The 27,060-nt window shown below is 45.7% G+C and overlaps 3 protein-coding genes and 1 pseudogene across 3 annotated transcripts; 2 read left to right on the top strand and 2 right to left on the bottom strand.

The window, feature by feature from the left end:
• Positions 1-3,219: 3,219 nt before the first annotated feature.
• On the top strand, positions 3,220-6,471 carry LOC112087308. Its single transcript, XM_024157329.1, has 5 exons — positions 3,220-3,923; positions 3,973-4,369; positions 4,463-5,071; positions 5,144-6,155; positions 6,254-6,471. Exons 1-5 carry the CDS (start codon positions 3,220-3,222, stop codon positions 6,469-6,471), a joined length of 2,940 nt encoding a protein of 979 aa, XP_024013097.1.
• Positions 6,472-8,882: 2,411 nt separating this feature from the next.
• LOC112087306 (uncharacterized protein At3g60930, chloroplastic-like) lies at positions 8,883-10,867 on the bottom strand. The gene is made up of 3 exons (XM_024157328.1): positions 10,548-10,867; positions 9,726-10,497; positions 8,883-9,653 (listed from the first exon to the last, which is right to left on the bottom strand). Exons 1-3 carry the CDS (start codon positions 10,865-10,867, stop codon positions 8,883-8,885), a joined length of 1,863 nt encoding a protein of 620 aa, XP_024013096.1.
• Positions 10,868-16,376: 5,509 nt separating this feature from the next.
• On the top strand, positions 16,377-16,477 carry LOC112087383 (annotated as a pseudogene).
• Positions 16,478-21,832: 5,355 nt separating this feature from the next.
• On the bottom strand, positions 21,833-26,448 carry LOC112087305. The gene is made up of 7 exons (XM_024157327.1): positions 26,135-26,448; positions 24,956-26,069; positions 24,424-24,676; positions 23,349-23,982; positions 22,444-23,216; positions 22,165-22,290; positions 21,833-22,107 (listed from the first exon to the last, which is right to left on the bottom strand). The coding sequence occupies exons 1-7, from the start codon at positions 26,446-26,448 to the stop codon at positions 21,833-21,835; spliced, it is 3,489 nt and encodes a 1,162-aa protein (XP_024013095.1).
• Between the last annotated feature and the right edge of the window lie 612 nt (positions 26,449-27,060).

Here is a 27,060-nt window from a genome sequence, read left to right as displayed (position 1 = left end):
ACCGCGTCGCTCCTCTTCTCTCCGACGTTTTTGCACATATCTGCTGAGATAAACTAAAGAGAGAATGCATGAGGATTGAAAACAAAGGTTTTGGGTATAGGGTATGGTACCAGATAAAGATGAATTGGCCATCTAGGATGACAAATAGTGGTAAAAATGAGGGTAAAAGACGTCCTAGATGTATATCTCGATGCCTGCCTAAAATCAATGCTAAGAAAATTAGATATCAATATTAAGGTCAAATAAAATGAGCTAGTATATCCTGTCAGAAAGAATCTCCATGAATAGAAGTCCTCTGGTGGGAGTTCGTAGTGCAAGTACTCTAGTTACCGCCTAGTCTAGTGCTAACCACAAATGAACTATCATGCATAGTATAGAAGCGTGCAGGTCTAAATCATCATAGTTTTGTGTCAAACATTCCTGAAAAATACTGAAGGTCGAATGGTTTACATATTTAAATTTAAAAAGTACTTGAAATTTTGAAAGCAAAAACAAGAAAATGATTAGTACTGATAGACATCCTCTCCCAAACTTAAATCACACTGTCCCTAGTGTGAAAAAGTTGGTGAGAAGATGGTGAATAAAAGGGAAAATAAAATAAGATAAAAGAAAAGAAAATGATGATAGAACCGTGATGGCTGTCAGTGAAGTGCTGATCAATCACTCATCCTCCGATGTGTCTGCTTCGAACTGGTGCTGCTCCTGTAGGAAGGTGACAACGCGCTCAAAGCGTCGTCCTTGTCTCTTAACTCTGCGCTCCAGGTAAGAATGTGTGTGTGATGATGTCGATGATGAAGTGTGGCCGGTCGAAACAGATGGCTGAAAGTGAGCACGGGCCGCAGCTGCATCGTGCTTTGCCTTGGCCACTATGTATTGGCCGATGGTGATTGGTAGACGAGGCACAGACGGCATAAACTCATCGGGTTCCAGAGTCCACTGCGGACGTCCTCCGTTACAAAATCTCGGGACTGATGCTGAAGGTAAACAGACTCGGTGCTCCTCGGTGCCAGTGCAATACTTGTAACCAAACCTATCTGGATTGAAAGCAAACAATAGTGTGATCGCGAGAGAGATAAAGTAGATCATGCCAGACGTCGGGAAGTGGATCATCAGATGAGAAGTCGAATCCTACAGCCTGTAGTATCGCTGTAATAGCGATCCCGTAAGCTGGAGTAGCGTCCTCGCAACCATTGTTGGGGTCGGTTTTCACCTCAAGAAGATAAAACCATCTCAAAATGACTAAGTATGGAAGAAAGACAAAGTAGCCGAGCCGTGCTCACCAAGACAAGTGGGAGAGCCGTGGTCACCAAATGGGAGATCCGTGCTCACCAAGACAAGTGGGAGAGCCGCGGTCACCAAGTGGGAGAGGCGTGAAGATAGTCCAGTAAGGAGAGCCGTGAAGAAAGATAGATGGGCCGAGCCGTATCGTAAGAAATGGGCGAGCCCCACTCCAACATGCTTGGGCCGAGCCGCGCCTCGGTGAGGTGGACCAGATCATGTCTCGACCAAAATGGCAAGTAGGCCGAGCCGTGGAGAAGTTAGATGGGCCGAGCCGTGGAAAAGTTCAGATGGGCTGAACCGAGGCCTTGAGAGAGGAAGCCCATAAAAACCCTAGACGAAATACAAAGGCGGTGAAACGCACGAGGCGATAAGGAAATATTCCAAAAATCTCTCCCGAGATTCTCGGCTAGGCGGTTCGGAGAATTAGTATAAATAGATGATGTATACAATTCATTCTGTAACTTTTGCAACCCTAAGCAATAAGAGCTAAACACTTTTACAGCAAGAAAAACTTTCTTTCGATCTTACTGTTCTTGACGATAAACCCTAGAAGTTTCTGATCCCTTAAGTTTTCTTTACACAAAATTCTGGTTGTGCGAGTTTTGGCTCACACAATTTGGCGCCGTCTGTGGGGAATCGAAACTTTCTTACTCTAAATCGACAAGACTTTAAGATCCGAAGAACATGGAGAGCAACACCCACGATGATAACAACAACACCGGTAACGGCGCGGAGAAGGACGCTCCGGCATCAGGCACAATGACGACAACGATCGAAACCCAAGAGGAGATGCGAAACATGATGGCTGCGTTGATGAAGAAAATCGACGAACAGGATAAAAGAAACTAAGCGATTACGGAGAGGCTCGACACGATGGCGGCTGAGCGACTACACCCAACTTGGAGAGCCGGAATTCCCGACCCGATGGATGGAATCCGGAGACGCTTCGATTTCTCGGCGCAAGAAATCCCTCGGCTCCCCCGATGTTTCGTCCCCTCGACGAACAGACTCCCGCAGCAACCCAAGTCAACATGACCGAGCCGCCTCCACTCCGCCGGAACTCAAGGCGACGAGCCGGCGAGGAAGAGAACGATGCGATTGACGTAGACGCCCAGCAGAACGACGGAACCACGAATCCGCAACAAACCGGCTCGGCTCGCCGAATAAGTCAAGAAGAGCTCGCCTCGGCACTAAACAGCGTCCGAACTGACGAAGTCTCCGATCGGACCCGCGGCGACAGTCCAATCAAAGAGGAAGAAAACCTCCAATGGATCGAGCAGGCAGAGTGCGAAGACAAACCGAGGAGAGAGGAGCGGGAGCGACCCCCCCAATCAAAGGGAATGACTCTTGCACAAACTCTCGAACTCAAAGAGCTGCGAGCCTCGATGGCTCGGATAGTAGCTGAAATACGCGCCATGAAATCCCAAGTGCACAACGCGACAAGCGCCGCGCCCGAAATCGACCGAATGCTTGAAGAAACTCAGAGAACCCCATTCACTGCAAGAATCACGGAGGCCAGGATTCCCGAGCCAGGGAAGGTGAGAATCCCATTCTACGAAGGAACAACCGACCCGAAAGCACACATCACAGCGTTTCGGATAGCAATGGGACGAGCCTTCACAAAGAACGCCGCTAAACTCACCGAGCGCGAAGTAGATGCCGGATACTGCCTGCTCTTCGGGGAGCATCTCAAGGGAGCCGCACTCGAGTGGTTTTCAACAGCTCTCCGCCTTGTTCCTTAAACAATACTCGATGTTTATGGGCAGAGGAACATCTGATGCCGACCTGTGGACACTATCCCAAAGACCGAACGAACCGCTACGGGATTACATGGCAAGGTTCAAGGCAGTCGTATCCAAAATAGAAGGGATAAGCGACAAGGCTGCGCTCGAGGCTCTGAAACGATCTTTGTGGTACAAATCCGAGTTCCAACGAGAGATGGCTCTCAACACTCCACAAACAATTCAAGACGCATTGCACCGATCATCAGACTTCGTCGTAAACGAGGAGGAAATGAAAAACTTGGACAAGCAGTACGAAGCAACGAATGCAGCAATCCGAAGCTCAATTTTGCCGCGCCCCGCGAAGAAGGGCAACCCATCGAACAACACAACAACGCAGAGCTCGGATGAACCTAGAAGCGGAGGTGCCCATAACTACCAGGTAGGCACCGGACGCGGAAGAGGAGAGCCGTGCAACAACACTTCGGTGAGAAAGTCCGCCAACTACGACGAGAAGGCTTTCTGCGAGTATCACCAGACCTACGGGCACTCAACGGCTCAATGCCAAACTTTAGGAGCAAAGCTCGCAGCTAAGATGGCAGCGGGAGAGCTCCAAAACGCGGTCAACCTCAAAGACCTCGTCCCTAACGAACAACAAGAGAGAGCCGAGCCGAGCAGCGCGGCGGAACCCGCGAATCCTCCCCGACGAGGCGATAACTCCAAGCGCGACAGGAGAGGCGAACCTGAAGAGCGACCCGAGCCGAGGCAAAGGATCAATATGATCACGGGTGGATCTCAATACTACCAAGATACCGTGTCCTCCATCAAAGCCTATCAGCGCAGAGCCAAAGCAAAGGAGAATTTGACAGAAACAACCGACATCCCAAACACAGTGATCTCCTTCGCCGAGGAGGAAACTCAGTGAATGTCATCTTCACAACGATCCGTTGGTGATTGAGTTAACGATCAGGGATCATGACATAGCAAGGGTGCTCATCGATACTGGAAGCTCAGTGAATGTCATCTTCAGGGAAACACTCAGAAGAATGGGAATCGACCTCTCCGAGGTAGAAGCAATCCCCAAACCTCTAACCGGATTTTCAGGAGAAACAACGAAGACTATGGGAACGATCAGGCTTCCTGTGGTAGCTGGCGGAGTCACTAAGATCGTCGAATACTGCGTCACTGATCACCCAGCAATCTACAACGTGATCATGGGAACTCCATGGATCAACAGGATGAGGGCGGTACCCTCCACCTATCATCTCTGTCTCAAATTCCCAACTCCATCGGGTGTCACAACGATATGGGGGAATCAGAAGGAGTCAAGAATGTGTTGCCTAGCCGAGCACAAGCTGAGGAACCCCGTCACTAACGCACGAGCAGACATAAACTGCAAAAAGATGAAGACAGACCGAGAGCCCGCGAACGAGCTCTCGAAACGCTTATAGCAATTACAGATCGCGGAGAACCGCAAAACACGCGCCGAACCGGTATGCGACGCAGTGGACTCGGTGTGCATAGACGAGGCGCGTCCGGAGCGATGCGTCGAAATTGGAACAAAACTAGAAGAGCCTCTGAGAAGCGAACTCCTTTCCCTCCTCAAGGAGAACATCAACACTTTTGCCTTGACAGCAGAAGATATGCCAGGCATAAGCATCGACGTAACCTGTCACGAGCTGAATGTGGATCCGACCTTTAAGCCAGTCAAGCAGAAAAGAAGGAAGCTTGGCCCCGAACGAGATAAAGCAGTTAACGACGAAGTCGAGAGGTTACTCAAAGTAGGATCAATCGCCGAGGCCAAATATCCGGACAGGCTCGCAAATCCGGTGGTCGTGAAGAAGAAGAACGACAAGTGGCGAGTATGTGTGGATTTCACCGACCTCAACAAGGCGTGCCCAAAAGACAGCTTTCCCTTGCCACACATCGACCGGCTCGTCGAAGCCACTACAGGGAATAGACTGTTAACATTTATGGACGCGTTCTCCGGCTACACTCAGATCCTGATGCATCCTGATGATCGGGAAAAAATGGCATTCATAACTGATCGCGGGATATACTGCTACAAAGTCATGCCGATCGGGCTCAAGAACGCAGGAGCAACGTATCAACGGCTCGTCAATAAAATGTTCGCGGCTCAGCTCGGAAAAACCATGGAAGTATACATCGACGACATGTTAGTCAAATCACTCAAGGAGGAAGACCACGTCGCGCATCTACGGGAATGCTTCGAACAATTGAACAAGCACAACATGAAACTAAACCCGGCGAAGTGCAGGTTCCTCGGCTATCTGGTAACTCACCGAGGCATAGAAGCAAACCCCAAGCAGATCAAGGTGTTAATTGAGATGCCCTCTCCAAGGACGAAGCGCGAAGTGCAAAGGCTCACAGGAAGAGTCGCCGTTCTAAACAGGTTTATTTCTCGTGCCACAGACAAATGCCTGTCCTTCTACGACCCCCTCCGAGGAAACAAGAAATTTGAGTGGGACGAACGATGCGAGACGGCTTTCCAGGAATTGAAGAATTATCTGGCGAGCCCACCAATCTTAGGAAAACCAGTCGAAGGAGAGCCGCTCTTCCTCTACATCGCAGTGTCTGCTACAGCTGTAAGCGGAGTGCTTATCAGAGAAGAACGATCCGAGCAAAAACCCATTTTCTACATCAGCCAGACACTGACCGACGCCGAGACCCGCTACCCCCAGATCGAGAAGGTCGCCCTAGCCGTCGTAGTCTCGGCTCGCAAACTGCGCCCGTACTTTCAATCACATTCGATTGTTGTGCTCGCTATGCTTCCGATGCGCTCGATCCTACACAGCCCTAGCCAATTCGGTCGGCTCGCCAAGTGGGCCATAGAGCTAAGTGAATACGACATCGAGTATCAGAACAGGTTGTCTGCAAAGTCACAGGTGCTCGCAGATTTCCTCATTGAAGTGTGGACGCTGCACGTCGACGGCTCGTCGTCTAAACACGGCTCGGGAATAGGAATCCGCCTCACCTCTCCCACCAGAGAAATATTGGAGCAGTCTTTTCACCTGAACTTCCACGCCTCGAACAACGAAGCGGAATACGAAGCACTGATCGGCGGCATACGACTAGCACAGGGAATCGGAGTTCGAAGGATAAGAACCTTTTGCGATTCACAGCTCGTAGCATGTCAGTTCAACGGAGAATACGAGAATTAGAGCAAAAGTTTACCTCAAGGTGGTCCGAGAATTGGTGCAAAAGTTTGACGAGTTCGAACTCACGCGCAGTCCCCGAGGAGAAAACACCTCGGCCGATGCCTTGGCAGCACTCGCTTCGACCTCGGACCCAGACCCCTAGCATCGAAGAGGTGGAAGGAGTTCGGCTGATAAATCCTCCTGAACAAGAACCAGAGGACGACGAAGCCATTCCTATGGATGAAGACGCCTCACCGGCCGAGCCGGAGTATGGCTGCGACAAAGAATGGCTCGGAGCTATCCTAGTGTAAAACGCCGATGGAGAGGTGCCAACCGACAAATGGGAAGCCTGCAAACTAAAAGCTCAGGCCGCGCGGTATGTCCTCGTCGATGAAGAGGTGTTTAAATGGAGATTTTCAGGGCCTCTCATGACATGCGTCGAAGGACCGGAGGCAAGAAAGATCATGCACGAGGTGCACAGCGGCGCGTGCGGGAACCATTCCAGCGGAAGGTCGCTCGCTATCAAGATAAAACGGCACGGCTACTTCGAGAAATTTACGGCGAAGTGCGAGAAGTGTCAGCGGCACGCCCCAAAAATTCATCAACCTACTGAGTTGCTCTCATCAATTTCGTCACCTTATCCGTTCATGAGATGGTCGATGGACATCGTCGGACCTCTACATCTCTCGAAGCAGAAGCGTTTTCTGCTCGTCCTCACGGATTACTTCTCCAAGTGGGTCAAAGCCGATTCCTACGCAAGCATAAAGGATGTTCAAGTGGAACACTTCGTCTGGAAAAATATCATCTGCCGACACGGGGTCCCCTACGAGATAGTCACCGAGAACGGATCCCAGTTCATCTCAACACGCTTTGAAGCCTTCTGCGAAAAGTGGAAAATCCGCCTCAGCAAATCTACGCCAAGAAGGCACGGTGGGCAGACGAACTCGAAGGAGTCCTTTGGTCTCATCGAACAACTCCGCACCGAGCCACCGGGAAAACTCCATTCGCTTTGGTCTACGGATCGGAGTGCGTAATTCCCCCCGAGGTGAATTTCCCAGGTATTCGACGAAGACTTCTACCAGGACAGGAGGGCTTGAACCACTTAATGATGCTAGATGAGCTCGACCTAATCAACGAAAAGCGCGACCAAGCCTTAATTCGAATCCAGAACTACCAACAAGCAACGGCGAGATACTACAACAAAAACGTTCGTAGTCGAAGGTTCAAAGAAGGGGAGCTCGCCCTCCGAAAGGTCTTCCAAAACACTGCCGAAAAGAACGCAGGCAAGCTCGGAGCAAATTGGGAAGGTCCTTACAAGGTCACAAAAGTGGTTGGTCCAGGAGTCTACGAACTCGCGACACTAGCTGACGAAGCGATTCCAAGATCATGGAACGCAATGCATCTAAAGAGGTATTATCACTAAAGCCACAGCACGACCAGCATGAACTACGGGACGGCTTGATCCCTGCAAAGGGTACGTAGGCAGCCCGTCCTCGGACGGGTTCAGCTGTCCCCCCCTCCTAAAAAGGGGGGGAGTGGGTACGTATACACATACCTCCTTTAACTCTACAATTTTAGCTTGCTCACTTAGGAACATCGCCACTTCGGCACATTCTCAGTTCGTTTTGAATCATCTACTTATTTCACGTTTACCTTGGATTTCTAGTTCGTTCATTATCGCTTCGGCTAGTTTTTCATTGTTTCTAAATCAGTAACTTATTTTAACAAGTTCGGATTTTTAAACTCTTTCACTCATCACTTCCGCAAGTAATCATACCACTTCGGCATGATATCATGACCTGATTACCTCGGACCTTAATCGGTCCTCAGTTTCAGTTCGGCAAACTAAGCCTCCGAACGCCTCGTCTCGTTGCTGGCCACAACGGGGCAACAAATACAAAGTTATCTAAACGGACTTTTACCACCTTTCCTAGGACGAGGGTGCAAGTTACATCCTCCACGGATAAAAATTAAGCGCGCTATACAAATATCAGACCAAAAACGTATCAGGTCACCACAGTTTACTATCGCACACGAGATTATAAGTCGAGACTACATCGCTTTCTCTAAAACCGAAGTAAACTCTTAAAACCTGGACAAAATACTCATCCTCTCGGAAACGCCGGTCCATAGTCAAATTCAATGAGACTACCAAATCATTCTTGGCTAACAAAAACAAAACGCCTCGTCGTTCTTACGGCTCGACACCACGCAAAGAGAAAACATCTTGTTTTTTACACAGCTCGGCACCATACACAGCGAAAACGCCTCATCGTTAAATACGGCTCGGCATTGCCAGCAAAAATTTGCCTCGACATTATCACTTAAAAATTTTCCAGAATCACCTCAAAGACGCGTTACAAAACTACCTCCCAGCTCGGGATTAAGAATCCAAACGAGATCCTCAAAACAACTCACCCCTTAGCCCGTATTTCTATCAATTTCAAAAATTTTGGCTAAGGAAGCAATCAAAATCATTCTCGACACAGCAATTTTCATCCTTGACAATTTTTTCTAAGCCAACAGTTTTCGTAAACATTCTCACGGAAACAACTGAATTAGAAAACAGCTAAGGAAAAGAATAACATAACCAAATGCAAAAGAAATAACAATTGTCAGGTGGATAAAGCCATCCAGGCACCAGTAACATATGAGTTCAAAAAGCAGATAAAAATCCTAAGTACAGAAGCATGTGAGACAAAAAAGGAGAAAGCAGAGAGTATCAGGCCGCGGACCGCGTTTCACGCTCGGCAAGGAGGTTCGAGAGGACCGGCGTACCCGCGTTCGATCCGTTCGGATCTACAACGCTTAAGTCGGCCGCTGTCTCTTCGAGCGGCTCATTACCAAGGCTGGTGTCGACCGAGTCCAGCGATACGGGCGAGAAAACCAGCTCGCCTCGAATCTCGGAGGCGATGCGCTCATACGCGTCGTCGTCGGCATATTCGCTCTCCCAGCTTTTTAGCTGGGCCTCCTCATCATCGAGCGTTGGGGCGTCTGGTTTCTTCAGGATGGAAATCATCGCAAGGTTGCCCTTGATTTGCCCCAGATCGTTCTCGTCGTTTTTGGCCTTCTCGAGCTTGGCCAGACCCTCCTCTACTTTGGCGAGGCGCTCCTGAAACTTAGCGGTCAGCTCTCGCCTCGCCTCCTTCTTCGGACGTTTGACCTTGGCTTCGAACAGAGCATCCTTGGCCTCAATACACCTTTTAAGCAACGCCACCTCGGCGCTTTTGGCTCTCCTTGCTTCCTCCAGGCGAATCACCGAGGCGGAAACTTTGTCAACGTCGGCGCGGAGAACTATCTTCTCCTCTTCCAACCTCGACACTCTGGACATCGCCTCGTCAAGTTTCTCCTTTGCCGCCGCGGCTTCGTTCTGAGCCTTTTCCAGCTTTGCCCTTGACGCTGCAGTCTCATTTCGGGCCTCGGCCAAGCGACGTTCGACCTTAGACAGGTCCGCCTCGTACTCGGCCATCAGGTCGTTAATGGCCGCGACAAACTGCAAATAACAAACTCGCGTGAAACACTTAGTAAAAATTTTCGAAAATAAAGGAAAGCAAATAGAACGTACCTTGGTACCGCGCTGTGCTATCGCCCCGTACGACCTCGGCCTCCTCAGCTTCTCCGGAGGAGGAAGACGCGTGTTCGCATTATTTACACGCGAGAACATGACGGCAGAAGCGTCGGGGTCGTCGACGACCAACTTGCGCGCGGTGGGGTCCCCGAGCGTCGGCTTCCGCCTCTTCTTGGACGGCTCGTCCTTCTGAACAGCAACGCCCTTCCCCTTGTCAGCGGCCGAACGTTTTTGGCTCGGGTCATGTTTCTGAACAACTGAAGTCGGGGGCCTCGTCGACTTCGAGAGGGCTAAAATGGCGGAGTTCGAAGGAGTTTTGCTCCGCACCGCCAAATCATCCCCGGACGCCTCGGGAATAATTTCGCCCGGTTCCACCTCGGGCGCTGCATCTCTCTCGACCGCCTCGGCAGTGTTGCCTTCTGCAGCTCGGACCATTTCGTCTCCTTCCCGGCTCGGCGAGTCGGGTTGAGGGATGGCCTCAGTTTGCGCTGGAACCGCCTCGGTCTGCGCTTGAGCTGCCTCGGTAGCTCGTCTCGCGGCCTCTTCTTCCTCGCGCCTCTTCCTTTCTCTCAGAGCGATTATCACCATCTTCTCTCGGGTATCTCTTGAAGAACTGGAGGACGAAGAGCTGACGGGGACTCCGGCAAAGATGGCTCGTGCTTTTTCTACTCTTTCGAGGGTGAAATTCTTCCTCCAATTAACCTTCCGCGCCGAAAGAGAGTCTCGAACAGTAAAGAGGTCGTCGGGAATCGGGGAAGAAAGCACCGAACTGCAAAACAAAGCAAAAAAGAAAAAAATTTCAGTAAGGGAAGAGGATACCAAAAAAAAGTTCTGAGCCGAGGCAAAGCTTCGGGTCGGCTACGAAGTGGTCCCCAAGCGGTCTTGGTTCTTTGAACGTAATCCTCGCCGACCGACGCCTCGTTCACCAAGACGTAGAAGAAGCGTTCAGTCCAAAACTGATCCTTGCTGGGAAAACCGCCTATGATCCGTCGCTTTGCCTTGTTGGAAATATAGAATCTATTTCCTTTCGGAGCTTTCCTGATTTCCAGCAAGTTCAGCAGGTGATTCAGCTCGATATCAAGTCCGCATTCGAAGCTTCGAACTAAGATGCCAATCATATGCCGTAATCCCCTCGGCATGATTTGCCCAATCGAGATCCCGTGTTTCTAGAGATATTCAAGGATCACTCCGGGGATCGGGAACCAGAGAAAGCAAAGCTCGAAGAACGCCTCGTACAGAGTGAAGTGATTCTCTGGAGGCTTGTCGGCTTGGTCGCTCTTCTCTGGAACGACGAACTCCACCGCCTCGGATATCCCGAAGCGATGCCTCAACGCCTCGAGCGACTCAAGGGAGCAAAGCGTAGAGCCAGGCGGGTCAGGTTTTTTTCTCTGAACTCGTGGCCCTCGCCCAGATGTGGAAGCGCCTCGGGACGCCATGAGACGTTCCAATTCACGCTTCGCCTCGAAAAGGTCAAAGGAAATGCCTCCTCCTCGGCTTTAAGTGCGGCGCGATTAATGTCTTCATCAGGAACGGGATCCTTGGGACGGCTCGTCGAAACCGACGGCTCGTCATCCGGAGAGCAAACATCTGACGGATTTGCATGATTTGACGCCTCGTCAGATGAACGATTGGAAGGGCTCGGTGAAACAGACGCCTCGGAGGATTCTGTCGTACCTCTCGCCTCGGCATCTACGCGACTCGGCTCGTAATGAAAAAGTGAATCCAACGAATCGTCGGAGCGGCTCGACATAATTTACGACTTGTACAAGAGTTACAGCACGACTCGGCGAGCCTCATCCGGAAAAAGATCTGGAACGGCGGAGACCTCGGAAACCCTAGCCGGAAAATAAATAAACTAGAGAGAGAAAGAAGAGAGAAGGGAGAGCTACCTTTAGTAAAAACGAGTGAGTCTGAAGATAATGAGGAAGAATGAAGGAGCTCACCCATTTATAGGAAAACCGAAGCGCGTGAATTCCATGTAAACCTCGGGAAACCGTCCAAACAGCCCGTGGGATCCGCTGTGAAATGGCTAGACCGAACTGCGTCGGTCACACGCGCCAATAGATCAGGAATTTTCTCTCGGAAGACCAACAGTTGGGATACCCAAGTTTTCAGCCTGTATCTTACCAAAGTAAACGCCTCGTCGTTAACAAAACGGCTCGGCATTAACTCTCTCTTGAAACGCCTCGTCGTTAACGAAACGGCTCGGCACGAACTTTCTCTCGAAACGCCTCGTCGTTAACAAAACGGCTCGGCATTGACTCTCTCTCGAAACGCCTCGTCGTTAACGAAACAGCTCGGCACGAACTTTCTCTCGAAACGCCTCGTCGTTAACAAAACGGCTCGGCATTGACTCTCTCTTGAAACGCCTCGTCGTTAACGAAACGGCTCGGCACGAACTTTTTCTCGAAACGCCTCGTCGTTAACGAAACGGCTCGGCATTAACTCTCTCTCTCTAAACGCCTCGGCTCGGCATGAACTTTCTCTCGAAACGCCTCGCCATTTATTCGGCTCGGCATAACCTTCTCAAATCGCCTCGTCACGGCTCATCATTACTAAACGAAATCGCCTCGTCCTTAACTTGCCTCGGCATCTTCGGTACCCTCTCGAAACACCTCGGTACCCTCGGCACTCCTTGGGAACGCCTCGGCGTCTTCATTCCCAAAACACCTCATCTGGGCTTACGTCATAATAGCTTGACTCGATGGTTTATCCTACGGTCAGGAGTAATGGACCTCGTCACTCTCGCCTCCGAAACTGACGAGCTGGGAGGCTAACTGTTGGGGTCGGTTTTCACCCCAAGAAGATAAAACCATCTCAAAATGACTAAGTATGGAAGAAAGACAAAGTAGCCGATCCGTGCTCACCAAGACAAGTGGGAGAGCCGTGGTCACCAAGTGGGAGAGCCGTGCTCACCAAGAGAAGTGGGAGAGCCGCGGTCACCAAGTGGGAGAGCCGTGAAGATAGTCCAGTAGGGAGAGCCGTGAAGAAAGATAGATGGGCCGAGCCGTATCGTAAGAAATGGGCCGAGCCCCACTCCAACATGCTTGGGCCGAGCCGCGCCTCGGTGAGGTGGACCAGATCATGTCTCGACCAAAATGGCAAGTAGGCCGAGCCGTGGAGAAGTTAGATGGGCCGAGCCGTGGAAAAGTTCAGATGGGCTGAATCGAGGCCTTGAGAGACGAAGCCCATAAAAACCCTAGGCGAAACACAAAGGCGGTGAAACGCACGAGACGATAAGGAAATATTTCGAAAATCTGTCCCGAGATTCTCGGCTAGGCGGTTCGGAGAATTAGTATAAATAGATGATGTATACAATTCATTCTGTAACTTTTGCAACCCTAAGCAATAAGAGCTAAACAATTTTACAGCAAGAAAAACTTTCTTTCGATCTTACTGTTCTTGACGATAAACCCTAGAAGTCTCCGATCCCTTAAGTCTTGGTTAAACAAATTTCTGGTTGTGCGAGTTTTTGCTCACACAACCATGTAAATCATGCTTTACCTTCACCATGTTCTGTGCTATGATCCTGGCAAAGCAGGCAAGTCGTGAGTCATCCATAAATGGAATCTGAAGTGTAATGAGCTCGGTCTTCAAAACACATCCCATGTTGGCTCTAGAGAAAATCGTGTGTGCTAAGAGTTTGTGCACAGCTCTCACTGCAGGACGAGTAAAAAGGGCTGACTTGGATCTCCCGCTATCATAGACGACATGACCTATCTCTCTCTATAGGTCAAAATCGGGTTCTTCTACAAGGTGAATGCCATCAGTGTATGGAAGCTTAACAGCTTCACAAAGTGAAGGAATGGTGAGTGAGTAAGTCTGTCCGCGGATTGAGAATGACACGATGTCGTCAGATGCTTTGGGGTTCCTCCGCTTCGTGTGGTGGAAGGTGACAGTTGCTAAGAACTCGCGGACTAGCTCGGGATAAGTTGGAAGGTTCAGCTCCATGTAGGGTCTCAGCTTAAGTGCATCGATATACCAGATTACATCTTCTCTAATTCTAAGCATCTCGAGTGTATGATAATCAATGCAAGGCGTAGGTTTGATGTTCAGCTTCTTGAAACGTCTTGCGTAGTCCACTCTCGGGTTGATCTCTTTCCCAATGTATTGGATCTGTGGTGGCTCGGGAGTTGCTCGTGTTTCTCTTGGGTGCTGGAGCAACCTCATCATGTAGTTTCTTCTTCTCGGTCTGGCTTGGTTCAGCATGTACTCTCCAAGAGTAATTTCATCGGGAATGTCCTCAGAGTTGTCACCAGTGCGATGGCTTCTTCGGGATCTGTTTTGTTCCATTTTTTCTTTCTTGTCTTGTACGCAACGGGGGTTTAAAACTTACGGAAAATCTTGACGGGCTTTACCGGGAATGCTCTGGGAATCACCGGGAAACCACCGGGATTCACTAGGAATCACCGGGAATTACCAGGAAACACCAAATAACAACGGGAAATCACCGGGAATCACCAGGAATCACCAGTAATCACCGGGAATCACCGGAAATCACCGAGAATCACAGGGAATCACCAGGAATCACCAGAAAACACCAGGTAACACCGGGAAACACCGGGAAACACCAGGTAACTTTTGAAAGCGGCGGAAGTCCAAGTTCCCATCTCAACGACCAACGGCCGCGGTCAAGAGACACGCGACCGTGGTGATTATAGGCTCGGCCGCGATCACATTCACGGTGCCGCGGTCGATGATGCTTTGGCCGCGGGTCGGTTGGTCGTGACCGCGGCCCTTTTTACTGCGGCCTTCGTCCAACTTTCAGGTTTCTGCTGGGCCGAGCAGCTAAAGACCTCTCATTCTTTCTCGGTTTTTCTAATTTTCTGATTTTTTTGTGTTTTTGTTTTATAAAAATACCTGAAACTTAAAAGAAAAAGGGAACATAAATTCTAAAAAGAAAAAGAAAACTAAAAGAAAGAGTACCTAAATGGGTTGTCTCCCATTAAGCGCTTTTGTTTTAAGTCGTTTAGCTTGACGTAGGCATGAAAAGTCAGGCTGATTTGAATGGCACTCCACTTGATGTGCCTTTATCATTTCCGGTCGCTGGAGGTTTAACTTCCTCTCCTTGAGGAGCCGTATTCTTTCCTTTACTCTTCTTTCGGTCTTTAACGTTGTTTAAAACCATTTTGGTGTTTTCGATCAGCTCCTGGATTTGGTCCTCACTAGTCTCTGTCGCATCCGGTGAAATTATGATCTTGATCTTTGCAAAGGCTTTCGGCTTCTCCTTTTCTTTCTCTTTTGGCCGGTTTCCTTTGCTTGGAAAATCATCTAGGATAGTCGGATAAAACCTTCTGCGATCTACATTGAGGAAAACAGCATGCCGGTTCGCGTGATCAATTACAGCTCCTACAGTAGCTAGAAATGGTCTCCCGAATATGAGTGGTCTCTCCTTGTCTTGATCCATTTCCAGGACTTGGAAATCTGGTGGAACAATCTTGTCTCCTACTAGAACTTGTAGATCATGAATCGCCCCTTCAGTATCCTTCTGAGATGAATCTCCAAAGATAACCTTGACCGTCGATGTCTTGAATGTTTTATGCCCAATTTTTCAGCAAATGTCTTTGACATGATGTTGACATTGGTTCCGGAATCGCACAGACAGTCCGTGAACTTGATTCCTGAAATGATACATTGGAAAACAAAACGTCTCGGATCGTCGGCTTTTGAGGTACCTTGAATGGTGGTTGCTTGGCATCGACATCCTTGTAAAGTGGTACAAAGACTAGGGTTTCTTCATCCTTTCCATCGGTTCTGGGTTCTTCTTCGGGCAGTGTGGTTATGGCATTGTAAAATCTCTTGGGGTTATCCTCAACTCTTCCGGGAAGAGCTCCACTTTGCCTCTTCATAGAGTCGGCTGTTTAGGCAACTTGTACGTCTAGCTTTTTGACGTGCGAAGATAAAGCTTCAAACTTCCCGTTTAGGTCATTGTACATGCAGTCAACCTTCACGTTCATGTCTTTAGATGCTTTCTCGTTTGTCATAACAAGTTGTTGGATGGACTGTTCCAGTCTTCCGATTTGTGAATCTAGCTGGTTTGTTGTTACTCCTTGCTCTTGTACAAATTGATTATTAAAACCCGTACCTTGATAGTTATATGGCTGTCGTGGTTGATAAGCTCCTGTCCCTCCAAAGTTTCCACCTTGGAACTTGTTTTGGAAGGATTTTTGCTGTGGTGGGTAGTACGGATCTTGAGGATTCTCCACGTTTGGATTGCGGTAAGAGAGATTGTTGTAATTTGCATTCCGGAAGTTGTTGTTGAAGCCATTGTTGAATCGATTTGGATATGGTGCTTGTGCTCCTACATCCTTCTTGAAAGGCTTGATTAATGTGATTGATATCACTAGGTCCTTCATCTTCTGCGCCATTGTTGGTATCACAAACATGGATTGGGTGATTGTTGCTTTTCAAAAGCTGGCTCATCATGTTCTTCAACTCGGTTATCTCTTTGTTGTCTGCTCCGGTTGCTTCGTCGAGCGATCGTATTCAAGACAATTATTGCTATTGGCTTGATCCAAATTCTCGATAAGGGCTTTTCCTTGTGCTATCGTCTTTTGTCCAAAATCTCCATTGCTAGCTGTATCAAGCGAAAGTTTGTATTTTGGTTGCAAACCTCGGTAAAACGTGCTCAGTAGACTTGATCCGGGAAATCCATGGTGTGGGCAATCACGTTCATACTCCTTAAAACGTTCCCAGACTTCATAGAAAGGTTCAGTCGGTCCTTACTGAAAACTTGAGATCTTGGTTCTCAACAAGTTCGACCTTGACTTAGTATAGAAGTGGTTCAGGAAAGCAGTTTTACATTCTTCCCAATTAGTAATCGATCCTGCAGGCAAAGATTTCAACGAACGGTGAGCTTTGTCTGTTAATGAAAAAGGGAACAACTTACACTTTAAATAGTCTCCTGGAACTTGGTTTGTTCTCATCATGCTGCAGATTTCTTCAAAGAGCTCGATATGATCCATTGGATGTTCAGAAGGAGCTCCATGGAATTGGTTTTGTTTCACCAATGAGATGATTTGAGGCTCGACTTCAAACTCATTCCAGTTCGTAAATGGAACTTGAATTGCGGATCGGTTCTGAAAATTTTGAGTAGGTGCATCGAAATCAGCTATGTGATTGTTCCTGACTTGTCTTCGGTGTTGATTTGCTGGATGAACAGGGCGGTTAACGCGTCTATTCGGCTGCATCCCCTAGTGGTCACCATCGGCTGCATTGATAGGTGCATCAAAGTCTTCACGTCCTTCTCTCTCGTGGTTTTGATGGTTTCTTGGAGGAACTTCATCCTCTTCTCCATCTTGTCGAGCATGATCACCTTCTCTGTGATCGTTCTCTTCATTTTCTCCATGTTCGGACCTGTCTTGGTCCATTTTTAAAGCTCGGTTAACAGGATCTCCAGGCTGGTCGTCGTTGGGCATTCCTTGCGTTCGTCTAAGTCTTCGAAGTTCTCTTTTGTGTCTGTCTATCTCGTCTAGAATTGGAATGTTTTCTACAGGTCTGCGCCTGGTATTCATGCAATTCAGAGAAAAACAAAAAAAGGGAAAGATAATTCAGCAAACTTTAAGAAAAAACTAGAGATGAGGTGTCTAGAACAGAAATTAGAACAAAAAAAATAACAAAAGGCAGCGAAACAAATCCCGGGCAACGGCGCCAAAAACTTGATGCGTGTCAACTGCGTGAAGGAACAGGTTTTACCCTTAACAAAAACAAATGAAAGCCACAAGTGCACAGCTAATCAGTTGTAGTATTTAGGGATCGAATCCACAGAGATTTGTGTGCCTGGTATTCTTCTACGATTTCTAACTTTATGTCTAGACTAGATTGGTTTTAGAGGTCGGTTGTTTGTCACAGATTAAATTAACACAAAAGAAAGAAAATAAATCTATCCTAATGAACAAGTAGGAAAATCGAATGGAAAGCAAATAAAGCAAGCAAAATATCCAACTAAAGCAATTGAAATGCAGATCTAAATAAGCAAGTAAAAATCGATTGGTTTGTAAACTATGGCTAAAAACGCTGAGTTTTCGAGAACTCTACAGGGATCATAATCGGTTTTAACACTAGGGATGATAGATTGGGATTGACGGATATTGAAATATAGGGTTCTAGAGCTAGAGTACGGTGGTATGATTACGTCACTGTCGTGATCATAACCAACTGTTTTTCGCAACCCTGACCAGTAGGTTTCCACTCTGGCCCTGGAAGAGAGAGAACGCAAGAGCTGCACAAGACTCGTCAGTACTCACGATATCGCCGCAGGTAGGTTTCCACTCCTACGGAAAAATCACCTGTTTCATTCTAGGTCTGATACTTAATGAAAACTTTCGCAATACTAACTATCTAGATCAGATACTAGGTGATCAATCAAGCATACATGCAATAAGAATGAGAATAAACAGAGAACAAAGTTAAAATCCCAGATCTATAAACCTAGATGTCTTAATCGATTATGAGAGCCCCTTTCGCGAACCCTAAGCCCAACTCGGGATCTACTCATACATGGCTGAGGTCGACATCATCATTGGTTTTAATAAAAGTAATCAAAAACTGTAAAGAAAAGAGATGAAAGAAAGCTTCTCTATTGAAGAACTCCGACTGGAACAATCTTCTATAAAAATCGCATAAAACGGCTAAAGGAAAAGGGTTTCTGTAAAAGTATGATGGTTCTCTTAAAAACGACCTAAATGACAAGTATTTATAGTCTTCAATACTTCATGGTCTCTAGGGTTCCGGAATTGAGGCTGAGAAATGACTTTGGGCTTCAGAAATATGGGCTTTAATTCGGAGTTGGCCGGCCGCGGTCGGGAGTGACGTGACTGAAAGAGATAGGTGGTTGGCTGCGGTCGGGTAGCTTGTGACTGCGGGGAATGGGCTGGTGGTCGCGGTCGCGTGACTGGCTGGCCGTCTTCGAGTGGCTCCGGGGCTAATGGAATATCTTGGTATCCAACCGTTGGAATGTCTCCACACCAAGTGCATTTGAAAGCTGGTTGATTCTTCTATAAGTTGTACAATTTTGAGGGTAATCGGACGGTGAGAAGGTCTTCGTCTCTCCATGAGAGTTCTGCCGGTCTGCATTTATCCAAAAGAGTCTTTTTGTTGCAATTTCTGTCTCTTTATCCCAAATTACCTGAAAAGTCTTTTAAAATCCGAAAACGTAGAAATCATTTGAATACATTTGAAAATGGAGTAAAAACACCTGTAAAAGACATTAAAGTGATCCATAAAAATGGTCAAAATTCGATGTTATCACCATTCTATCCTATATATCTCATTATTTTTTTGAGCCGAGATTTTTTTTTTTTTATTGTGATGCATTCCTTTGCCAATCTCTCTCTTTCAAAGATCCCTTTTAATTGTCGATCTTATTCAGCATACTAAATCTCGAATCTTTCATTCGTGGCTCCAATCTCAAAGCTCTCGTTCGCGGTTTCGATCACAAATTTTTGGTTAGTGATTTCGATTTCGATTTTGAAGACCCTGTTTGGGATTCTGTTAGGATAAACCAGAGTTATGATTAGACCGGATTGATTCAGGTTTATGTTTGTTCATATATAAGCCATATTGTAACAACATTGGAGAATAATTAATAACAGAATCTCTTTTCCCATCATCTTCTTCCTCTCGGTTCCACTTAACTAACATGGTATCAGAGACATTTGAGTCTCAAAACTCAACTGATCTACTTGATTTTCTTGTTTTTCTGCTCATTTTGACCTCTGTTGATTGTTGATTCTCTCGATTAATCATTTCTTTTCGATTTTGCTGATTATTTTTTGGTCATTCTACCAAGATTCGCTAATATATGGGATATAGATACTTTCTAACTATTGTGGATGATCACACCAGTCACATGGATATACCTATTGTGAACAAAGGATGAAGTCTTTCTAACTATATATGGACTCAGGCATGGTTCAGGCTCGAGACAAGGAGCCAAACAATACCATCCATGATTCTCTCTCCCGAAATGTTGACTTGGAGATGCAGCTTGACTGAGTGTTTGTTTTTCATTCGTTTCTAGTTTTTTATATGACTAAGTGTTTGTTAGTCTTTTTTGGCAACTTATGACTAGCAAACCTTTCGGTTCATGTTTTTGGATGTTAATTTTTGTTTGTAAAATATTTCTATATATTTTATTTTGCTATTTCACTTTCTGCTTTTATTTTTATTTTATTCTTTTTACAATTTTAAAATATATAATGAATTAATAATAATAAAAAATAGACATAAACAATAACTATATAGCCAAGGAAGATTGTGGCTAATAGCCATGTGATCATTGTGGCTTTTCGTGGCTATAAGAGTCAGGAAAAAACAGTGGCTAAATTGTGGCAAATTAGCCAGGACTGTCGTCGTGTCTAAATGTGGCAGCGTAGCTACGGTTAGCCACGAATATCAATTAGCCATGATGTTATAGCCAGAATTTTTTTTCGTGGCAATCTGTGGCTAATTGCTATATAACCACGGATTTGAAGCAATAGCTACGGTTATTTCTCTGGCTATAAGTCTGATTTCTACTAGTGTTTCCAGACTTTCCAAAGATGGTTGAAACTCAATACAAAGCAATGGTCAAAGGAGTAAGGTCTGATAATGCAACGGAGCTGAAATTTGTTGATTTATTCAAGTTCAAAGGCATCATGGCTTATCATTCATGTCCTGAAACACCTGAACATAACTCAGTAGTGGAGAGAAAAAATCAACACATTCTCAATGTTGCCCGATCACTGATGTTTCAATCACAAGTTGCTCTTAAATACTGGGGTGACAGTGTTCTTACTGCAGTTTTCCTCATAAATAGATTGCCTACTCCACTATTACTGTAGAGCCCGTATGAAGTGTTGACTTCTAAGTGACCAGAGTATAATTGTCTTCGAGTGTTTGGTTGTTTGGCTTATTGCTCCGCTTCTTCAAAGGGTCGCCATAAGTCTCAAACCTCGCTCACATCCTTGTATATTCACTTGGCTCTCAGAACTCTAGGGTAGCTAGTGAAATTCCTGTAGTTGAGAGTGAAAAATCTCTTGTAGTTGTGAATGATGACACCCGTAATATTTCGGTTCTTAATGATTCTCCTAGTATTGATCAGACTAATTCCAAAAGACATTCAAAGTCTCCGGCTTACTTACAAGATTACTATTGTAATGTAACCAAGGCTGAGATTCCTTATCCTACTGCTTGTTTTCTCTCGTATGATCAACTCTCTGCTGGGTATAAAGATAACATCTGTGCTGAATCTGCATCCCGAATCAAAACCTTCACTCAAGCCAAGAAGTTTAATGAATGGCTTAGAGCTATGAATGAAGAACTCATTGCTTTGGAGAATACTCATACTTGGGACATTGTGTCTTTACCTTCGGAAAAACATGTTATAGGATGCAAATGGGTCTACAAAAATCAAGTTGAATGCTGATAGCTAGGAGTTTGGAACGATACAAGCTTGTTTGGTTGCTAAAAGGCCATGCTAAATAGGAAGGCGTATATTTTGTTGACACCTTCTCTCTAGTGAAATTACAACTTGATAGACTCCTGATCGTGATGAATGAGTCCTGCCCCTTGATGCTCTTCGTGTGGTTGAATTGGTGATGCGGAAGTGATGATTTGGTTTGGTGAATGATCTGAACGATGGGGGTGAAGTGAAACTTCTAAGGATTGCGGATGTTCCTTAGACTTTCGATGCTTAATTCTTCTAGGATATTACACACCATGAGAAGAATCAAGTTGAATAGATATTACACACTATTCGGATCAAACAACTAGAGAGAGTTTTAGAAATAAGAAGTTTGATGAAAATAGAATGAAGAGTCAAGTACAGAATATAAAGAGAAGGGGGAAGAAGGAGAAGAGTCATTTCGGTCAGGCATAGAATTTAAGAGACATGCCTCGAAAATTCATGCACATAAAGACCAAATTTGAATAGAAAGAAGATAGAAATAACACTAAGGAAATTCAAATTGAAACAAGAAGAGAAGAGGGCCGAATGATGACAATGGGCTGAGGTAAGAAGTATGTGGCCAAGCCTCGTTAAAAACCTCTCTTGGAAAACCCATTGGGACAAAACCAAGAGGAGGGAAAAAGAGCACAAGTCCACACACCTCCATTGTCATCGCTTAGACGGCTTGAATCACAACCAATGTGGCTGGACAAGCTTCACTTCTAAGGCTGGCCTGAATGGTAAGTAGATGGTTGTTGATGACTTTATTGAACTCTTTTGCTCTAGACCTTGTCATGGGACCATTGGGGACGATCAATGCTTCATCATCTTCAGCTCCAAGCTCCACGGGTTCAAGCTGCGGTTTAGTTCCATGCTCCAAGCTCTCCATGCTTTCCATGCTCACATCAGGCTCTCCCACTTGAAAAGGATTTGTCCTCAAATCCAACTCATCTGCAATAAAAGGAACAAGATCAATAATGTTGAAAGTATTACTCACGTTATACTTACCTTGCAAATCCAGTATGTAGGCGTTATTGTTGATCCTTTGAAGCACTTTAAAAGGTCCATCCATTCTTGGCATTAGTTTAGACTTTCTTTCATTGGGAAAACGGTCTTTCCGGAGATGAATCCAAACTAAGTCTCCTTCCTCGAAGATAAGTTCCTTGCGGCCCTTGTTAGCATACTTGGCATATTGTTTTGTCTTGTCCTCTATATTCTTCCTTGCCGCCTCATGGATTCGCTGAACCAACTATGCTTTCTTTTTTCCATCTGTACTACTCCTTTCACTCAGAGGCAAAGGCATCAAATCCAAAGGAGTGGTGGGATTAAACCCATAAACAATTTGAAATGGTGAAAATTTAGAAGTAGAATGTATGGAATGATTATAAGCGAATTCTACATGTGGTAAACAATCTTCCCAAGCCTTTAGGTTCTTCTTGATCAACACACGCAAAAGTGTGGATAGGGTTCTATTAACTATCTCGGTTTGACCATCAGTTTGGGGGTGGCAAGTAGTGGAGAATAACAACTTAGTTCCTAGCTTAGACCAAAGCGTTTTCCAAAAATAGCTAAGAAACTTGGTGTCTCTATCAGATACGATGGTCCTAGGCATGCCATGTAGACGTATAACTTCCCTAAAGAACAGTTCGGCTACATGCTTAGCATCATCGGTTTTATGACATGGAATGAAATGCGCCATCTTAGAGAATCTATCCACCACCACAAAGATTGAATCCTTACCCGTTCTAGTTCTAGGCAATCCTACTACAAAGTCCATTGAAATGTCATTCCAAGGATGCAAAGGAATAGGGAGAGGAGTATACAAACCGTGGGGTTGCGACTTAGCTTTCGCTTGTTTACAAGTTGAACATTTCTCACACATTTTCTCAACATCTCGCCTCATATGTGGCCAATGAAAGTGATCTTGCATGACTTGTAAAGTTTTAGACACACCAAAGTGTCCCATTAATCCTCCACCGTGTGCTTCCCTTAGAAACAAATCTCTCAAAGACGAGTTAGGAACACACAAACGGTTATCATAGAACAAGTATCCTTCATGCCTATAATATTTCCCAAATGCAAATCTCTCACAAGCAGCAAATATTTTTCCAAAATCAGAATCATTCTCATAGAGAGTTTTAATGTGTTCAAAACCAAGTAACTTGGCATCCAAAGATGAAAGTAACACATACCTCCGGGACAATGCGTCGGCCACGACATTGTCCTTACCTTTTTTGTATTTGATGACATAGGGAAATGTCTCAATGAACTCTACCCACCGAGCATGCCTCTTGTTAAGCTTTTGTTGTCCCTTGAGATGTTTTAGAGACTCATGGTCGGTGTGGATCACGAACTCCTTTGGCCAGAGATAGTGTTGCCACGTTTGTAAAGCCCTCACCAAAGCGTAGATTTCCTTGTCGTAGGTTGGATAGTTAAGTGTCGCTCCTCCTAGCTTTTCACTGAAATAAGCTATAGGCTTCTGGTCCTGCATCAACACAGCACCAATACCAACACCCGATGCATCACATTCGATTTCAAAAGTTTTAACAAAATCAGGTAGGGAAAGGATAGGAGCCTGAGTAAGTTTCTCTTTCAAGGTTTGAAATGCTTCTTCTTGAGCCGTTTCCCACTTAAATCCAACGTCCTTCTTGATAACTTCAGTAAGCGGAGCAGCCAAGGCGCTAAAGTCCTTAACGAATCTTCGGTAAAATCCCGCAAGTCCATGAAAGCTCCTCACTTCTCCTACGGAGGTTGGACTAGGCCATTCTTTAATTGCTTTTACCTTCTCTTCATCCACTTTAACACCATCTGCACTCACAAAAAAACCTAGGAAGACCAAGTTATCCGTTCCAAAAGTACACTTGTTCATGTTGGCATAGAGTTTCTCCGTTCTAAGCACATCTAACACCTTACGCAAATGCTGAACATGATCTTCTAAGTTTTTGCTATAAACTAAGATGTCATCAAAGTAAACAACCACAAAATGCCCTATGTATGCTTTAAGAACATGGTTCATTAATCGCATGAATGTACTAGGTGCATTTGTAAGCCCGAATGGCATCACTAACCATTCATACAACCCTTGCTTAGTTTTAAATGCGGTTTTCCACTCATCCCCTTCCTTCATCCTAATCTGATGATACCCGCTTTTTAAGTCAACCTTAGAAAAGATGCAAGACCCATGTAACTCATCTAGCATATCATCTAATCTAGGTATGGGATGGCGATACTTAACCGTTATATTATTGATGGCTCTGCAATCGACGCACATCCTCCAGCTTCCGTCCTTTTTAGGTACTAGTAGTACGGGCACAGCACATGGACTCATGCTTTCACGGATGTGTCCTTTCTTCATGAGTTCCGTGACTTGCTTTTCTAGTTCCTTAGTCTCCACGGGATTAGTTCTATAAGCTGGTTTGTTTGGCAATGAGGCTCCCGGGATAAAATCGATTTGATGTTCTATGCCTCTAATGGGTGGTAATCCCTCCGGATTCTCCTCAGGAAACACATCCCTATATTCCTGTAATACATGTTTAAGAGTGCTAGGGATTTCCTGCTCAGGGTTAGTGATACTCATAAGCGTTTCTTTATAAACAAAAAGTAAGTTCGGTTTATGGAGATCACTTCCCTTTGGGATATTTGGCACAATAGCAAGGTTAGATGGTTTGATAGCTTTCTTTCTACCCATCTTCATGACCAACTGATCCTGGTAAACCTCATGAGGGGTCATAGGTAGCAACACGGTTTTTCTTCCTTTGAACTCAAACTTATGCCGATTCGTGAAACCATCATGCATAACCTGCCTATCCGATTGCCATGGTCTTCCCAACAGTATATGGCTAGCTTCCATTGGTAAAATATCACATAAGACCTCATCCTCATATTTTCCAATTGATAGAGGTACCTTGACTTGATTATCCACAGCCATTTCGCCATTTTCATTCAGCCACTGCAGCTTGTATGGTTTCGGATGCTTGATTACTTGCAACCCAAGTCTCGCAACCATAGTCTCACTAGCAACGTTTGTACAGCTTCCACCGTCAATGATCACGCTACAAATCTGATCCTTAACCAGACACCTTGTATGGAACAAGTTCTCTCTTTGTTCTTGCTCATCAGATTTCGTGATGACACTCAAAGCTCTCATGGCGACTCCCACCATCATTTGTCCTTTAGCGGCTGATTCATACTCTTCCTCCGATGATTCATCCTCAAGTTGTCTTTCCTTAGGCTTCTCATCTTCAGATTCAACTTCCCCATTTGCCATGATGATCATAACCCTCTTGTTGGAGCATTCACTAGCATAATGTCCAATGCCGTGACACTTAAAGCACTTAATGTCTCTTGTCCTTGGTGTAACGTTAGTACTTTTTCCTTTAAGATCCACACTCTCAACCTTGGGCTTGACAAACGGCTTGTAATCTCTTGAAGTTCCAGACTTCACTTCTCGGTGATAGCTAGATTTTTCCGGAACAAAACTCGACTTGGAGCTTCTCCTTTTAAGTTGTTTTTCGAACATAATTGCCTTGTGCATCATTTCCTCTAGCTCCTCATAATTTTGAACCTCCAATTTGTCAGCAATATCTCGGTTTAATCCTCCCATGAATCTAGACATGGCGGCTTCTGGATCTTCTTGAATATCAGCTCTTATCAACAAAGTTTCCATCTCCTTGAAATACTCTTCAACGGTCCTATTGCCTTGTACCAAGTTTCTCAGCCGATGGTGTAGCTCTCTATGATAGTGACTTGGCACGAATCTTTTCCTCATAAGATGCTTCATCTGATTCCAAGTCTCTACTGGAAAATCTCCTACACGCTTCCTAGTGAGAGTTAGCTGATCCCACCAACTTAGTGCATACCCGGTGAACTCGGTAGGTGCAACTTTGACTTTGTTCTCTTCAGTGTACTCATGACAATGAAGACGAGTTCCATCTTCTTTTCCCATTCAAGATACTCCTCAGGGTCGTTGCTGCCTTGGAAAGAAGGAATACGAACTTTCACTCCAGCTAGATTATCCCTAGGAATCACTCGCTCATCTCTAGCACTTCTTCTTCGTCGGTGACTACTTGTCTTAGAAGAATGACTGTAGTAGTCGGAGTGATGGCTAGCATCTGCTTGACTTTGCTTATCACGTTCCTTACGTGCTCTTCTCGAATTTTCCTGATCAAGTTTAAAGGCCTCTAACTGCTGAGCCACTAATCTGGCTACCTCGGTTGCGATAGTCTCATTCATTTGCTTTTGGTTGATGCTATTGCTTCCTCTTTCATCTTCTTCCAATGGTGGCGTTACCATCCTGAAAATCAACACAAAAGAACCCCAGTCAAGTGTTCTTTGGAAGAAATCGCAACACAATAGATCAAACAAAAGAATAACTCTTCAACTACCACAAGAACCTACTAGCGACTGTTCAGAGAAATCGACTCGGGAAAAATATCAAAACACATCCAAAAATTCCAATTTCAATTTTAACAGAAACTAGACTCAATCTAGGTTCGAACACAACTGGTTTCACGATTTTTGGATCAGTATTCGATTTTAAACAATTCTAACAACCTGGTGCTCGGAAACAGATAATAACACAGTTTTCTCAAAAACGTTTTGATTGATAATGAAAAGTCACAAACGAAATCTTTTTGATTCAGATCGACACAACCTGCACGAAGCAGCTCTGATACCACCTGATAGACTCCTGATCGTGATGAATGAGTCCTGCCCCTTGATGCTCTTCGTGTGGTTGAATTGGTGATGCGGAAGTGATGATTTGGTTTGGTGAATGATCTGAACGATGGGGGTGAAGTGAAACTTCTAAGGATTGCGGATGTTCCTTAGACTTTCGATGCTTAATTCTTCTAGGATATTACACACCAGAGAGATCAGTGATAGATATTACACACTATTCGGATC

The sequence above is a fragment of the Eutrema salsugineum genome, unplaced genomic scaffold (assembly GCF_000478725.1).
Source record: "Eutrema salsugineum unplaced genomic scaffold, Eutsalg1_0 scaffold_18, whole genome shotgun sequence".
Lineage (NCBI taxonomy): Eukaryota > Viridiplantae > Streptophyta > Magnoliopsida > Brassicales > Brassicaceae > Eutrema > Eutrema salsugineum.
Note: the sequence above shows the minus strand (reverse complement) of the source record. Positions and strands in the feature narration are given on the sequence as shown.